Source organism: Taurulus bubalis, assembly GCF_910589615.1.
Source record: "Taurulus bubalis genome assembly, chromosome: 11".
Taxonomy (NCBI): domain Eukaryota; kingdom Metazoa; phylum Chordata; class Actinopteri; order Perciformes; family Cottidae; genus Taurulus; species Taurulus bubalis.
The window spans coordinates 27,883,569-27,901,532 of NC_136599.1; the positions used below are offsets into that span (position 1 = coordinate 27,883,569).

Below are 17,964 nucleotides of genomic sequence, written 5' to 3' on the forward strand. Positions count from 1 at the left end.
ATACGCCGACGAGTTGAGGTTCTGCTCGCGGGACCGTGAGCCCCGCAGCACCGGGCCGTCAGCGCTCTGCTGCCCGCCGACAGCAGCCTGATCTCGGCTGGACTTTTTGAAATGATCCGCTGGCTCCGATGTCTACGTATCGATTAAACATGAGATATAATTCTGTTTCGAGGATTTAACAAGCAATCATTATTATTTATGCACAGTCACATTAAATCAGTTTTAATGAGGGAAAGGTAAAGGTTTATAACTTAAGATTTTAATTTAACTTTTATTTTGAACTACAGCGGTGTCTTATTACTTATTATTAACACAATAATATATATATATACACACAATATATATATATATATATATATATATATATATATATATATATATATATATATATATATATATATATATATATATACAATGGTATGTGTATGTCTGTGAAACCAGTACAAAAAAAGCAGGGTTGTCATATTTTGTTTGAATGTAAAAATACTTTACAGTCAAGAATCAGAGTAACTCATGACAACAACAGCTGAGGTGGTGACGTCATCAAGTCAGCTGCTGTTCCAATTGCAGAAAGACCGTCCTGCGTTCTCCTGTCTTTGAGAGTCTGGACTCCCAAGTCCAGACTCCAAGTCCAGACTCCAAAAGTTCACAAGTCCGTACTTGTGAACTTGGGTATTGAGAAACGGACTGTATGTCTGCCCTGTCTCCTGATTGCTCATTCCCTTCACCTGCCCTCATGGTTTCTTCCTGTGTCTAATCACCCACACCTTCCCCTTGTACTTAAGCCCTGTGTGTCTTCTGTTTCCTTGTCAGATTGTACTGTGTGTTAGTTGGTGTGTTACCTGTTTGTTCCTGTGCCCCTTATCGATCCCTGTTTTTGATGCTCGATCCTTTGTTTTTGGAAGTCTGTTTTTGGAAATAAATTTACTTTACCTCTTCGTCAGCGTTTGGGTCCTAACCGCAGCCACCACGTAACAACCTGGAGAAGGCTGGTTTGAAGCTAAACCACAACAAATATCTCCTGCGCCAGCGACAACTCAAATACTTTGGACACTAAATTGATGAGCATGGCATTCGGCCAGATGAGGCTAAGGTCAAGGCTTTCACTCAACCTAAGCCACCAAACAATGTCACTGATCTGAGAATTATCCTGGGTATGATACACCACCTAGGCAGGTCGAGGTGGCATGGGCATGGAGTGCAGTGCAGGAGGAGGCCCTCAAGAAGGTAAAACAACCCATCACAGAGTCACCCATCCCAGCATTCTACGATGTGAGCAAGCCTACCATTATCAGTGCAGATGCGAGGAGCTATGGCTTAGGTGGAGTCCTGCTTCAGAAACATGAACAGTTAAAACTATTAGCGTTTTGTTCGAGAACAATCACTGATGCTGAGCAGCGCTATGCACAAATTGAAAAAGAGTGTCTCGCTGCAGTGTGGGCCTGTGAGAAGTTTTCCAGGTACCTCCTATGGATTAGATTCCTTTACTCTACAGAGTGATCACAAGCCACTTATTCCCTTGATAAACTGTAAAGATCTTGACACGGTTCCTATGAGGTGTCAGAGACTTTTACTACGTATGATGCGTTACAGCCGTGTATGTGCCGGGGAAACAACTTATCATAGCAGATACACTATCTAGACATCCCCAGGCTACTGTCATACAGGAAATTGTGGAGCTGATCAGTGAAATAGAAGCCTATGAGAAAACAATCCACGAGTCATGGCCCATTTCAGCCACCGAGCTCGACATGGTCAAACAGCAGACCTTACAGGATGCAGAACTGCAGATGGTTCAACACTACGTGATGTTGGGATTGTCCAAGTATGCTCTTAAGGTGCCTGACAAGGTAAAAGACTACGACACTTCCAGGCATCACCTTACAGTTTCAGAAGGACTGGTGTCGTATAATGATAGAATAGTAGTACCACGAATGATGAGGTCTGAAATATTACAGGGAAAGAGTAGCAGCCAACATATGTGAGCTGAACAAACAGAACTACTTGGTCGTTGTAGACTATTTTTCACGACATGTGGAAATAACCTACCTCAATGACATGTCAGGTAAAACCATGAGAGCTAAGCTAAAAAACATCTTTGCTAGATGAAGGTGCCCAAATTAACTCGTCACAGACAATGGTTCCCCATTTTCAGGCAGAGCTTTCATGTAGTTCTCTAAGAAGTATGATTTAAGACATGTCACTTCCAGCCCTCACTACCCTCAAGCAAACGGTGAGGCAGAAAGAGTTGTACAGACAGCCAAACGGATCCTGAAACAAACTGACCCGTTCTTAGCTCTTTTGGTCTACAGAGCGACCCGCTTCAATGCTTCAATGCTTGGAAGGCAAATCCGTACCACAGTACCTACACTGGAGGCTAATCTACAACCTGGAAGGCCAGACCTCCACAAAGTGAGACAGAGCGATGAGAGGATGAAACAGAGCTACAGACGGGCCTACAACGACAAGAATGACGTCAGAACTCTACCAGACCATCAGCCTGGAACCAGCATTGCTGTGAAGCTGGATTACATTACATTTCACTGATGCTTTTATCCAAAGAGACTTACATTTTTGCTCTATACACCGTGGACACAGCAACGGGGAGCAATTCGGGGTTAAGTGTCTTGCTCAAGGACACATCAACATGGACTAGCGAAGCCGGGGCTCGGACCATCGATCCTCTGGTTGAAAGACAACCACTGAGCCACAGTCGTGGATGATGAAAGAGGCTGGGCAAAGTCCGCTTCGGTCCTTAAGCAAGGTGACACACCAAGGTAGTCCAGGTGCAAAACTGCGCAAAAAAAACGTCGCCATCTGAGACCTCTCCACAGTCCTTCAGAGACTTTCCAGGAGGGAAGGGACGGACGAATAGTGAATGATGGAGATGTAAGCTCACCTGGTTCTGATGCAGAAACACCTCCAGTTACATCTCAAGATACTATGACACAGACTTCAACACGCACAACCTCCAGCGGCACAGTTGTAAAACCACCAGACCGATACAGAGAGTTAGGACGTAACCTGCATCATGCGGCAGAATAATCCACTGCAGCTATCTTGGTAGTCCACCCAGATCCCAATAGTTCAGGTTTATATTGAATAACTGTTTCATTAATACAAACACTGGAGGGGACAGGTGAGGTCCAGCAGGTGGACGTGGTCCAGCAGGTGGGCCAGGTAGGAGAGGGGGAAGGTGGGGTCCGGCAGATAGATGAGGGGGTCAGGAGGAGCCGAGTGGGCTCCAGCAGGTGGCCGTGGTCCAGCAGGTGGATGAGGGGGTCAGAAGGAGACGGGTGAGCAGCAGGAGAGGCAGGCGACTGCTGGAGAACAGGTGGAGGCCGGTAGGAGGCAGGAGATAGGCAAACAAGCAGAGGATTATGAGCATGATGAAGTTGTGGAAGATGTCGTGTTGGCAGGAAATGAGGCTGACATGGAGGCAGAAGAGAAGGGGTTTAAAGTCGGACATCTGAAGAGGAAAGGTAGGGGGACGCTAGAAGCCAAAGAAGGGAGCAGTGGGCTCCAGGAAAGCAGGAAGAGGAGCAGCAGAGTCTGGGTCCAATAAGGAGGAGGACTCTGCTGGTAGTGAGCCCTCTGAGTCCAGGCGTAGACGCAGTAGTGGCAGGAAAAGCTACAGTGTTGGCAGAATTAAAAGTTTTCTCCAGGAAACTAAGCACGAGAGGGGAATGAAAATAGAGGACTCTGACAAAAAGAAACCATGGGCGACCGAGACTTGCCTAAAAACCTTTTTATTCAGGAAGGCATTTTTTACCTTGTGTTGATTCATTGTCAGCTATTATTTATTTTCTATTAGGGGTTGGTTTAACTATGTTTTAACTATGTTTTTATTTGTTTTAGTATATATTGGCTCTGTGGAACTCTGAGTTTGTTTTAAAAAAAAAGTGCGTTTAGAAAATGAAATGTATTATTATTAAGTTATGGGACTCTGCTCGGCTTCTCATGCGCAGCAAAGGCTTCACTGATCAGTACTACAGGGTGAAGAAACTAGTGCGGAAGGTCGGTGATGAGCTATCTGAGGAGAACGATGAATAAGCACTCTGAACGTGAACGGGACCAGGATGGACATGCAGGACCGTACGACACCAGGGCTCAGCAGCATGCTGGGCTCCTCGGGGACCACCACCCTGAGGAAGGTGGTGGACGGGGCTGGTCCTGGTCTGACAGACGCACCTGCTCTGGCTTCTCTTCTCGGGCTGAAGTCCATTCGGCAGAGCGGGAGCATCCTGAGCAGGTGGGCCGAGAGACCGACGGAGGAGGTCAGGATGCTGCAGGAGCAGAGGAGAGGACATGCCAGACCCGATGGACCCTCTCCAGAGCTGCGCCTCGTTCCGGACCTGAAGGGGGTCCCTGGAACACTGCTGAGTGGGGCGGACCGTCAGCAGTGTGGACTCCAGCGTGTAGACCGGCTGTGTGGAGCTGAAGGGACATTCTACGAGGAGACTGTGTTTCATGCGTTTTGCTATGAATGAAACAGAATATTTTTTAACGTTCTATACTGTGTTTAGCATCTTTTACTTCATTTTTTATTATAATGTAATTTTTTTCGTCATAAGAACAGGCTAACAGAATAAAGTTTTTTCTAAAGTCTCTCTCTCTCCCTTCCCCCCTCTCTCTCTCCCTTTCTCTCTCTCTCCCTCTCTCTCCCTTTCTCTCTCTCTCTCTCTCTCTCTCTCTCTCTCTCTCTCTCTCTCTCTCTCTCGCCGCAGACCTCGCTGTGTAACCGTCAGGTGACCGTGCAGAGTGGAGTGTTCATCCCCGTCGTGGTGTCTCATCCTCCCCCCTGTATAGCTCCTCTCATCCGGCTCGGGACATTCTCCGCTCCACGCACACGCAGATTAACGGGATTCTGCCTCCCCACTCGCGCGCTGATGCTGATGTCCTTGAGCTCGGCCTGCACGGTGAGTCGGTGAGTCCGTGCGTGCCTGCGTGCGTGACTGTTATTTCCCCCGGGCGCCCGAGCGCCGATGTTGTAGGTGAAGATGCGCCGTGATTCCTTCCTAGCATGTAGCACGGGGTTTTAGGGGACTCTGCGCGTGGAACAAGGCCGGATGTGGCCCGGCTCACCACAGGCCTGACACCGCTAACCCACAGGAGGGCACGCCACAGCGCGAAGGCACGATGCGCGCGTGTGTTTGCTTGTGTCGGGCTAATGGTGCCCATCATCCGTCCATCCGCTCGTGTCCCGTGCAGCTGATGGAGGGCTGATGCCGCCCTCTGCTGCGCTCCTCTTGGTGCTCCCGGGCTAGTGTGCACCGGGCTACAAGCTACTGGGTATCAATTGCGTTGTTTGTCTCGGGTTCGGTGCGTCGCACCTGCTGCGGGGGGTCGATCCGGTCCGGCGATGATCTGAGGCCGCGGGACCTTCACTCGGCGCCCGGCTCAGGGTGGAGTTGGGCCGGGCCGTAACCTTGCGGAGGGACATAGGGGGGCATGTGGCGCACCAAAGGCTGCACTTGTTCTCCTTCTCTTTTTTTTTTAGTCAGCCTACAGTGTAGTTACCCGGCACCAATCAGGACCTCCTCCTGTTGCCACATTAAGGATGAGCAGAGGGATGAATCAGGGCACGTTTGAAGGTGACCAGGAAAGGTCGTTTTGTGTGGGGAGCCCTGTTTCATGGGCCAGTCCTGCTGAAGAGCACTGTGTGTGTGTGTGCGTGTGTGTGTGTGTGTGTGTGTGTGTGTGTGTGTGTGTCTGTGTGTGTGTGTGGTGGTGGATCGTGGCTCATGGGACAGTACCCCTCAGAGTGGACATCGACCAGTCTCATCTGGGACTTTCTCTCTCTCTCTCTTTCTGTTCCAAGTCCAATCACAAGCCCCTCCCTTTGCCAAGCTGTCACCATCATCATCCTCGTCATCGTCAGCATCATCCACTTGCTTTAATGTGCTCCACATTTAATGCAGATATCTGTGGCTTGTTGGCTCCACACTTGTGTGCTCTTCCCGCTGGGCATCTACAGAAGTGTGTGACTGGCACCGAGCCAGCGCCGGCAGGCAGCCGCCTAGATGCAAGTTCCTCTGCCAGAGGTGACCCTGCAGATGCCTGTCGAAAAGTAGGACTGCAGGTGCACAGGTGGACCGCGGACGGAATACTGACAAGTTCACACGCACCAATTGTGTGCACAAAGAGTTCAGTCAAGAGCCACAGATGCACACTTACTTGTTAAGTTGCACATCCAGCTCACACACAGTCACGAAGCATGCGAGGCCCTGCTGGCCTACAATCAAGTCCTGTGAGGACCTTGTCCCCCTTGTGTCCCCACTCTGTACCCTCCTCAACTCTTTTGCCTCTGCGTTAAAGGGGAAATAACCGAGGAAAAAGAGTAGCCACTTCATCTTGAAACAAAAAAATAGCTGCGACCCCCTGAGGGATGGTGTGCGGAGAAGCAGGGCCACATTCAGGATAAATGGGCCAGCCGCTGAGGATAGTGGTGACCTTTTGTCTGACTCTTTTCATGTTCAAACACACTGTCAGCCATACAGCTCCCACCCTCTCTTACTTTCATTTTGAAAGCTGTGTGTGTGTGTGTGTGTGTGTGTGTGTGTGTGTGTGTGTGTGTGTGTGTGTGTGTGTGTCAGTGATCATGTAAGTGATGCCTCTGGTCTGTTGGTGTCTTTTTGTGTATTGCACATTTATAATGCTTGTGTCCTGTGGCTAAACTGTGTGTGTGAGTGAGTTAGGAAGGCATTACCAATTGTGTAACAAAGTTTTTTTTTGGTGCAATTTATGTAATGCAGCACACACACGTGCACTGTGCCCATCAGAGCTCTGACACAAACAGAGACACGTCAGAGTTAGTTGCAATAGTTGGGAGGCTGAACAGAAGAGCTGGTTTCTTCTTGTGTGAGCGTTATAAAATCAGACAGAATCAGTGAGTAAGCTGAAGAAGATGCACGACTGGCTGAGTAAATAAATTATTGCAGTATAGCAGGAAGCAGACAGACAGGGATAGCGACAAAATGAAGGAATCCGGAGGGAGAAAGCGATGGGAAAATAATAACAAGCTATGAGACAAACCAAAAAAACAACAGACGGTAAACCTGTTTAGATAGAGTAGATAGATGGGATGGCAGACAAATAAGAAAAGATGGAGCGAGAGGAAGCTTCAAAGGCAGAGCAGGGTGACTCAGTCATAAACTAACACTCTCAGTCAGGATGGAGGCCGGCAAAGAGGGAGAGTGGCAGGGAGAGATGGAGAAAGGAAGAGAGGGAGACGTACCAGCCTGCTTGAAGGCCTCCACCATCATCCCCGTCCAAAAAAAACAAGGATCACAGGACTCAATGACTACAGGCCCGGCGCCCTGACCTCTGTGGTCATGAAGCCCTTTTGAGCGCCTGGTCCTGTCCCACCTCAAAACCCTGACTGACCCACTCCTGGACCCCCTGCAGTTCGCCTACAGGGCCAACAGGTCTGTAGACGATGCTGTCAACATGGCCCTCCACTACATCCTCCAGCATCTGGACTCCCCAGGAACCTACAGGATCTTGTTTGTGGACTTCAGCTCTGCTTTCAACACCATCGTCCCGTCTCTGCTGCAGGACAAGCTCTCCCAGCTGCACGTGCCTGACTCCACCTGCAGGTGGATCACAGACTTCCTGACTGACTGGAAGCAGCATGTGAGGCTGGAGAAACACGTCGCAGGCTCTCGGTCCATCAGGTTCCCCCCAAGGCTGCGTTCTCTCCACTCTGCTCTTCTTCCTGTACACCAACAGTTGCACCTCCAGTCACCAGTCCGTCAAGCTCCTGAAGTCTGTGGATGACACCACCCTCATTGAACTCATCTCTGGTGGGAACCCCACCAGACCCCATCACCCTGTGTGACTCCCCTGTCGACACAGTGGAGTCCTTCCACTTCCTGGGCTCCACCCTAACCCAGGACCGAATTTGCGGCGAGATAGACGCGTTGGAGGCGGAGCGAACAGAACGTTTGACCTGGGGCGAAGGACGCGGCGCGAATTCGCGTGAGTTGAATTCTCCCAGCTCTGGCGGAGAAATCGCGTGACGCAAAGTTGCGGCAGCCAATCAGCGTTGAGAATCAGCGTTGAGAATCAGCGTTGAGAATCAGCGTTGAGAAGCTCCGCCCGTCACACCGCCGTCTCCCCGTTTCTGAATGAAACTGCTGCTGCTCCGCCTGAACCAGCGCTGACAGTGGCTTCATTGAGACGCTGTTGTGGGACTACGAATAATATTATGAACCCAGACACCATGGAGTTTGATGTTCCGACATATGTGGAGTTTACACAAAAAGTATAAAGCAGAACTGGTGGTTATTTCCATGGTGGATTTCATAATCGGTATCGTTTTACGGAGATACGCGAGACGCTGTTCCTGGAGGAGTCGGTGAAATTCACCGAGCTGTGTGCGGCTACGGATGATGTTATGAACCCAAATACGAGGGCGTTTCATGTTCCCACATGTTTGGGACTTCCACAACAAGTATAAAGCAGAACTAGTGGTTATTTATTCCATGGTCGATAGCGGAAATGAAAGCTTCGTCGCTTGTCTCTCACAGAGGCAAGCGACAGAGCTAAGCCACGCCCCTTTGGTCGCGCCGCAAATTCGCGTTTGGTGTGAACGCCCTCTTTCTACTCGCGCGAGTAAACTTCCGCTGTGGACGCGGCGCCGCAAATTCGCGTCGCGTCCGGTGTGAACACGGCATTAGAAGGCCCAGCAGAGGATGTTCTTCCTGAGGCAGCTGAAGAAATGTAACCTGCCAAAGATAATGATGGTGCAGTTCTACACTCAGTCATCCCCTGCTCCTCCATCAGCGTCTGGTACGCTGCAGCCACTGCCAAAGACAAGGGCAGACTGCAGCACATCATCCGCTCTGCTGAGAGGTGATTGGCTGCAATCTGCCATCCCTCCAGGACTTGTTCACTTCCAGGACCCTGAAGCGGGCTAAAAAGATTGTAGCTGACCTAGGCCTGGGCAGTATTCATATCACGGTATTTTGTAAGATTCTGCCGGTTTCACGGTATACCATGGTATTTTATTCGAGTAAACACATTAATTTATTGACGCCGAAAAGGACCGCCGGCCAACCGCTCGTTGTTCACCGCTCGCTGGCCAACTCGCTCGCAACTGGCCAGCCAGCGGTGAACAGCCGTTTGTGCGGCGTGTCTTCCGGTCTGTCTCTTCCTGTTTTTTTCACCTACATTCCCCTGGGTCCTAAGTCCCTCCAGGTTCAGCTTCTTATCACCCTCTAGGTACCAACGTACATTTATAACAAATACCACACAGTAATCAGCGTTGCATATGTGTCTAGTTGTATTGGTGCATCTCTGGTCTCTCGTTGTTCCTCCTGCATCGCTCTTTTCCGTTATTTAATGTGGCGACGGAGTTTCCTCTTGTTGTGATAGTGGACGAGCTGTGCCCAGCATGCAATTCGGCGGTGTAATGTTATAAATGTACAATTATTAGTGTTACGAATTGTTTGTGTCACACACTTTTGTGTCATGGTGTTTTAACCTGTTAAAGAGCGTTAGTTGTGGGTTATTAATTGTTATTATAAAGTTGTAACCATGACTAAAGTTATAACCATGACACTTAAGACAAGTAGCTCCAACCGCTGCACCTTGAGCGGTGAACAATATATTTTGCTGCCTGCCGAAGAGCGACAACAGTTGTTACGGCTATGCACTGGTATGACGGTATATGAAAAATTCATACCATATGTAAATTTGAAACTGGTATACCAGTTGAACCACGCAGCCCTAAGCTGACCCCTCTCACCCTGAACATAACCTGTTCCCTTCCATCTGGCAGGATGGAATCTCGTCAGCTGTTAGGGGGACTCGGGCTCATCAACAGAGCCCGAGTCCCCCTAACAGAGCCTGGGTCCCACTGACTGACCCTGACACCCCCAGGGCAATTTCCTACCAGTCATTCCCCTGCACATCCCTTCATACCTCATATTTAAATACACTTGTCACTTTATCATTACACTTACATTTTACCTTAAAGTACTGTTATATGTTACTGTTTGTCTGTGCACTTTATTTTATTTTTTATATTCTAAATCTAATTGTGAATTTAAACATGCTCCTATTTCTTGCACTCTGTTTATTGTTTATTGTTATGTACCACCCGCCATGGCAAATTCCTTGTATGTGAAAAAATACTTGGCAATAAATGGATTCTCATTCTCTGATAATGGTAATCATCTTTATTTCTCTTGAAAAAACAAAAAAAGCCAACAATGAACTGTGCCACAGAGCTCCATTGTTGTTCAATAAATATTAAAACATATTGCTCGGAATGAACACAGCCAAAGTGGCCAAACAAATCAATGAATGCAGGTTTAAACAGTGCATGAAGTGGGACAAAACTGTGTGTGTGTGGATAAGTGTGTGTGTGTGTGTGTGTGTGTGTGTGTGTGTGTGTGTGTGTGTGTGTGTGTGTGTGTGTGTGTGTGTGTGTGTGTGTGTGTGCATGGATAAATGTGTGGGGACACGAGGACCTGCAGTGTCAAAGTTGGGGCAATTCGGATGCGTGACACATTGAATATTATTATATTTTAAATGAACAAGCGATAGCGTTCTGTGTAGCAGTGGGGGCGGGGCTTCAGGGCTCTATGAACTGAGTCGAGCATGTGGGCTTCAGCAGACCTCATTGTCTGCTGGATGCAGGATGTACTAATGTTATAACTCACCTCTTCTTCAGAGGGAGGAGCGGTTCTCCAGAACAGAAGCACTAGGATCGGTTCTCCAGAACAGAAGCAGTAGGATCGGTTCTCCAGAACAGAAGCATTAGGATCGGTTCTCCAGAACAGAAGCACTAGGATCGGTTCTCCAGAACAGAAGCATTAGGATCGGTTCTCCAGAACAGAAGCACTAGGATCGGTTCTCCAGAACAGAAGCATTAGGATCGGTTCTCCAGAACAGAAGCACTAGGATCGGTTCTCCAGAACAGAAGCACTTCCAGACCGCTTGCAATTGCCCCGCATTCCGAATGGCCATGTGCTGGGGGAGCAGGAAATTATCATCCTAACATTATAGATCATCCAGTGTATCATGTTTGTACCCCATGACTGTATACTTACTACCTGTATTTAGATCAAGATGATGGAGTGATGTTAGCATCTGAATCACAGCTGAATCCAGCCTCAGCTTAATGACGCTGTAATGTGTTCTCTCTCTTAGGTCCTGGTGGTGCAGAAGTAGCTACCTCTGAACTAGATCCACTTCCTGTCTCCGGCCTTTGCCTTGCTTGCCCCTCTTTCCATCCGTCCATCGCCCTTCTGCCCTGTCTGTGAGTCTGTCCATGGACCGGCCGTGACCCTGGAGGGAGGGGGACAGAGTTGCAGAGGAGTTGGAGGAAAAGAAAGCTGGATTAATTCAGACCTCACGCGTCTGAAGCCCTGCTTGCTGTCCTTGATCCTCCTCACCCTCCTCCTCCAGTTATGGAGAATTAAAGGAGCAGTGGGAGGCTAGGCCAAGATAGTGGGGAGAAAAAAAGCAATCAACCAATGCCCCTTTATTGCCCTTCAATGAAATTAAAAAAGGGTTGAGGTGGGATTATGATTACTCATTTTTAAATAAGAACTAAAGCTGAGATTCTCACTGTTGACCACATGAACAACGCTCCACCAGGCCAACACCAGGGGAACTGAGCTGAGGGCAGACAACAGGAAGAGAGGAGGAACAATAGAGAAACACAACCTGACTGACATGTCAACAACTGCCACGATGGGGGAAATGGCAAACAGCGCGGTGGAGTTTTACCCCAAAGGGACGCGAGGCGTGGCCGGAGGAGGACGGGCAGACGACAGCCACCCAAGGGGAGACTTTGGGGTCACGGTGACAGAGCTCTCGGAGCTGATGGAGCTCCGAGGGCCCGATGCCCTGCTGAAGATCCAGGAGAGCTATGGAGACACAGAGGGGCTCTGCCAGAGACTACAGTCCAGCACCACTGAAGGTGAGCAGACACGAGGGAAGGAGGGTTGGTGAACCGTTACAAAGGAGATTGGTTGGTTGATGGATGAATAATGGACGAGTAGATGGCTAGCTGTGTGAATGGATGAGACCACATTTATGAAGAGACAGATGGAAGAAATGCTTGTGTTGATGAGTGGATATGAATGGGTGAAGAGACTGCTGGCTAGCTGGATGAATTTGTCTGTAGAGTGGATACATGACTGAGAGAAGGAGTGGAAGGAGGGATGACATTGTACTCTTGGTGGAGTCACACATTAACACCACCGCCTGAGGGGTGTTGCTGCAAACTGGGTCCAAACCATCCGTCTGATAACAGGCTGACAAAATGTGTTCATGACAAAAACTGAATGAATTCTATTTCACTCATGCATTATTACTACATTACAAAACAATTTAAAAAAAAATGCAACAATGTCACTGCAGTGCAGCACATCTCAGACAGAAGGAGGCAGAAGGAATGAAAGGACTTGTGGACTGTAATCATAGCTGGGAGTTGACTGGTGAACGGATGATGTGATTATAATGGCTGAATGAATGGGAGCTGATAGAGTGAATCCATAAATGGATGAATGTGTTAAAGTGGGCAAGGATTGACTAGAATCTCTAATAGCACACATACAGTTACAGTGTCTGTAATGTATAGAACTAGCTAACTCTGGTCTCATTTGTCTTGCTTTATATTTAAGTGTGTGTGCGCTCCGTTGTTGTGGTGGTTCCCATGGTGACCCGGACGTACATCGACCAAAGGTTTTTCATTTACATTGACCTGAATACAAAAGTTACATCCTTTTTTATTTTTCAACCTTCAATTTAGTTTTTACCATGTCCTTTCTGGTGCTCTGTAATTAATGGTTTTTTTAAGTAGTTGATTATTTTTGGATGGTTGACTAATCCTTTCAGCTCTTAATCGTTCAGTCTATTTCCATCTCTTTTATTTTGAATGACAAATCAAGAATAATAATTGGAGCTGAAATGATTGGTCTTTCATTCGATCGACTTGAAATTAATAAGCAACAATAAATAAAATAATCCAACGCTAATACTAATTTGAAGTAATTTATCAAACAAAAATGAAAAAAAAATGTCCAGCTTTCAATCAATGTAAATTCCTTTGGGTTTTGAATTCTTAATAATAATGTCTCCAATGGATATAATAATGCCAATGAAAGATTTGTAATGACTTTTGAGGGTAGAATTTGGTGTGCGTGCGTGTGCGTGCATGCATGCGTGCGTGTGTGTGTGTGTGTGTGCGTGCATGCGCGTGTGTGTGCGTGCATGCTCACACTTGCTTGTTCTAACGGGTGTGTCACTACGCGACGCCCACTCCTTCAACTAGTTTGTAACCTAGCAACACAACAGAGAGAAGTTGTTAGAGAGAGATGACAGAAGTGTGAGATGCTGAGGAACAAGAGGCTGAATGGAGGAGGAAGAGTGTGTGTGAGATGGAGGAAAGGTGAGAGAGTGGGTGGGTGTTCAGTTACAGTTAGTCTGTTGAGTGTTGCTAGTGATACTGGAGCTGGTCAGGAACCAGTGCAGCAGGTCCCAACAAAGCCTGTTAGCACGCAGCTAACGGACACACACTGGGACACATCCAGCCAAAGGTCAAACCCACCTCGTAGAAATATAGTGTCATTACTCAGAACTGACAAATCATATAAACAATGTATTATAACAAAGAATATAAGAAGTCACTTTGGACGTGCGGTGAGTCAGTGAGTTCATGTGCTGTGAGGTTATCTCATGAAGAGCACTGGGCCCAAACAAACAGGAAATATAACGTGGCCCTCCTCCTGCGGCCCCCTCGGCCTGCTCCCCCGGTACCTGAGACGCACACAAACAGGCACAGCAGGTCAAAAAGGCAGATAGTTGCAGCGCGGCACGTGGCAACGCATCTGCTATGATGTTGTTTTTTATTTGAATGTGTTGAATGTCAAGGTCATGGCCTGAAGAAACAACGCATATCTGGCTGAGCTGCAGTCAGGCTAGATAAATGGATGGATGGATGGATGGATGGATGGATGGATAATGTATTCATCCCCAAGTGGATGCAGATACAGCAGCCTGAGGGCCAGAAGAGAGGGTCTGCGAGGGTGAGAGGTGTGTTGAGCCTGAAGCAGATGGACAGGGACAAGATGTCTTCTAGTTTCCATTTGTAGTCTCATCCCACATTTGTACCACTATGTTCATTGTTTTTATTCTATCTTTATTTTTCATTTGTATAGTGTTATTCTATTGTTATACACCTTTCACCGAGTCAAATTCCTTGTATGTGCAACGTACTTGTTATTTAGATTCTGATTGTGAAATGATAATGAGCCATTGATATCCCATGAAACGATTTTGTATGTTATGAACGTAATCTTGAATGAGGAAGTCTCAAGACAGCGACCAGTCAATGTACATCTGTTTGTCACCAAACAGGTTACCACCAGTTATTTGAACCCAAACCTTATGAAGTAGATTTGTTCCCTGTTTCCTGTAAAGATGGTTTATTGAAAATAAACCATCTTTACAGGAAACACATGCAAAAGAACATATGCATGTAACGAGTGGAAACTGACACGAACCCACGAAAAATACCTGACTGCCGTAAACGTCCGTGTGGAGCGCAGAGGCCCGCTCACTGGCTGAAACCATCTGGTCGCACACGTCGTCTCTCAACTGGAATTCCAGTCTCACATCTCAAGTTGCACAGCTCATCTGCCATCAGACCGATTCTAGGGTTCTGGCATGCTGCAGACCCAACCTCCCGGTCCGGGTTCTGTTCAGAGAATTGGATTGAAATCGGCTCGAAAAAGCATTCTTCACTAACCGCCTCCACAGCGTCCCCATTCTTGCAGGATGCGTTACATAAAAGCGGTTGAGTGTTTTTTGCTTTCATTCGAATGGCCAGGATGATTTATATTCAATAGTTTTTACTACACTTTGACACAATGTTTCAGGTCTCCCCTGGTCTTTTAGAGGGCTTAGTGCTGTGCAGCCGTTGGGGTTCAAGGGTTGTTGATGTAAAACCATGCAATCTTACCAAGATAATAATTCCTTTATTGGTTACATGTATCATTGCCTTCTTTGAACATGTCATTCTTCTTTGCTCTGTATCAGATTCTGTAAATCCAAAGATCAAGCCAGTGCTCATCATGGCGCATTAGTAAACAGACAGTTGTGCCCCGGCATTAAGAGAATGACTGGGAGAGAATTTGCTGTTTTATTATGTCCTGCTTTTCCAAGACGTGAACACTGTATCGATCAGTCACAGCACCCTCGCTCTCATGTGTTTTTTTACGCAGCGTAATAAACCTGCAATGGCAGCGAAAATCCTGATTTTTAGAAGAGAAAACTTCAGCGCGAAGTCGCACGAAGTCGTCACAGCAACGGCACGGTAACACACGAAGTGATGCAAGAGAGCTGCGAGGAGACAGACATGTCATGCATTGACCACACGGAGGTTCATACGAGACAATAGAAAACATATTCTAATAATATATATTATTCATTCCATATAATTTCCATCCATTATCCATCCATTATCAGCCGCTTATCCGAGGTCGGGTCGCGGTGGCAGCAGGTTCAGCAGGCCGACCCAGGCTTCCCTCTCACCCGCAACACTTTCCAGCTCATTCTGGGGGATCCCGAGGCGTTCCAAGGCCAGCCGGGAGATATAATCCCTCCAGCGTGTCCTCGGTCTTCCCCGGGGTCTCCTACCAGTTGGACGTGCCTGGAAAACCTCTAATGGGAGGCGTCCAGGAGGCATCCTGACTAGATGCCCGAACCACCTCAGCTGACTCCTTTCGACACGAAGGAGCAGCGACTCGACCCCAAGCTCCCCCCTGATGTCCGAGCTCCTTACCCTATCTCTAAGGCTGAGCCCGGCCACCCTGCGGAGGAAGCTCATTTCGGCCGCTTGTATCCAAGATCTCGTTCTTTCGGTCACGACCCAGAGTTCGTGACCATAGGTGAGGGTTGGAACATAGACCGACCAGTAAATGGAGAGCTTCGCCTTCCGGCTCAGCTCCCTCTTCACCAGGACGGACCGGTACAGCGCCTGTTTTATTGCTGCAGCCGCACCGATCCGTCTGTCGATCTCCCGCTCCACCTTACCCTCACTCGTGAACAAGACCCCGAGATACTTGAACTCCTTCGCTTGGGGTAGGCAGTTTGTCCCCACCTGGAGGGAGCAATCCACCGGTTTCCGGCAGAGCACCATGGCCTCAGATTTGGAGGCGCTAACTCTCATCCCTGCCGCTTCACACTCGGCTGCAAAACGCCCCAGTGAATGCTGGAGGTCACAATCCGAGGAGGCAAACAGGACCACATCATCCGCGAACAGCAGAGAGGCGATCCCGAGACTCCCGAACCGGATCCTCTCCGCCCCCTGGCTGCGCCTAGATATCCTGTCCATGAAGGTCACGAACAGGACCGGTGATAAAGGGCAGCCCTGGCGGAGGCCAACACCCACCGGGAACGTGTCTGACTTACTACCGAGGATACGAACACAGCTCCTACTGCAGGCGTACAAAGACCGGATAGCCCGTGCCAACGGGTCCGGCACCCCATACTCCCACAGCACCCCCCACAAAAACCCCCGAGGGACCCGGTCGAAAGCCTTCTCCAAGTCCACAAAGCACATGTAGACTGGTTGGGCAAACTCCCAGGACCCCTCCAGTAGTCTTGCAAGGGTAAAGAGCTGGTCCACTGTTCCACGACCGGGACGGAATCCGCACTGCTCGACTTGAATCTGAGGTTCGACAAGCGGTCGGAGCCTCCCTTCCAGCACCCTGGCATAAGCTTTTCCCGGGAGGCTGAGCAGTGTGATGCCACGATAGTTTGAGCACACTCTCCGGTCCCCCTTCTTGAAGATGGGAACCACCACCCCGGTCTGCCAGTCCATGGGCACTGTTCCCGACCCCCATGCGACACTGAAAAGGCGTGTCAACCAAGACAGCCCAACAATGTCCAGTGCTTTCAGCATCTCAGGGCGGATCTCATCCACCCCTGGCGCCTTGCCACCAAGGAGCTTTTTGACTACCTTAGCGACCTCTGCCAGGGATATGGGAGAAACCACCCCAAAGACTTCCGGCGCTGCCCCCTCTCCGGGGGACATGTTAGCCGGGTTTAGGAGTTCCTCAAAGTGCTCTTTCCACCGCCCGACGATGTCCCCAGTCCGGGTCAGCAGTTCCCCCCTCCCGCTGAGAACAGCCTGGGGTAGGCCCTGCTTTCCCTTCCTGAGCCGTCGGATGGTTTGCCAGAACTTCCTTGAGGCCAACCGAAAGTCCTTCTCCATGGCCTCCCCGAACTCCTCCCATGCCCGAGTTTTAGCATCCGCGACCATCGCAGCTGCAGCCCTTCTGGCCTGCCGGTACCCGTCAGCTGCTTCAGGAGACCCCTGGGCCAGCCAGGCCCGAAAGGCCTCCTTCTTCAGTTTGACGGCTTCCCTCACCCCCGGTGTCCACCACCGGGTTCTTGGGTTGCCGCCACGACAGGCACCGATGACCTTCTGGCCACAGCTCCGAGCAGCCGCGTCCACAATAGAGGCTTTGAACATGGTCCACTCGGGTTCCATGTCCCCAGCCTCCCTCGGGATTTGTGAGAAGTTCTTCCGGAGGTGGGAGTTAAAGACCTCCCGGACAGGATCCTCCGCCAGACGTTCCCAGTTCACCCTCACTACACGTTTGGACTTGCCAGGTCTTTCTAGCCGACTCCCCCGCCATCTGATCCAACTCACCACCAGGTGGTGATCAGTTGACAGCTCTGCTCCTCTCTTCACCCGAGTGTCCAAGACATACGGCCGCAGATCAGATGATACGACTACAAAGTCGATCATTGATCTCCGGCCTAAGGTGTTCTGGTACCAGGTACACTTATGAGCCACCTTATGCTCGAACATGGTGTTCGTTATGGACAAACTGTGGCTAGCACAGAAGTCCAACAACAAAACACCATTCGGGTTCAGATCGGGCAAGCCGTTCCTCCCAATCACGCCCCGCCAGGTTTCTCTGTCATTGCCCACGT

The 17,964-nt window shown here is 49.1% G+C and overlaps 1 protein-coding gene across 1 annotated transcript in view; it reads left to right on the forward strand.

The window, feature by feature from the left end:
- Positions 1 to 11,688: 11,688 nt before the first annotated feature.
- atp2b3b (ATPase plasma membrane Ca2+ transporting 3b) overlaps positions 11,689 to 17,964 on the forward strand; it is a gene marked incomplete at both ends in the record, with an annotated part of 62,880 nt that continues 56,604 nt past the window's right edge. The window contains one exon of the mRNA XM_079226727.1: positions 11,689 to 11,935. Within this exon, the coding sequence (XP_079082853.1) occupies positions 11,689 to 11,935 (247 nt within the window). The remainder of the gene's footprint in view (positions 11,936 to 17,964) is intronic.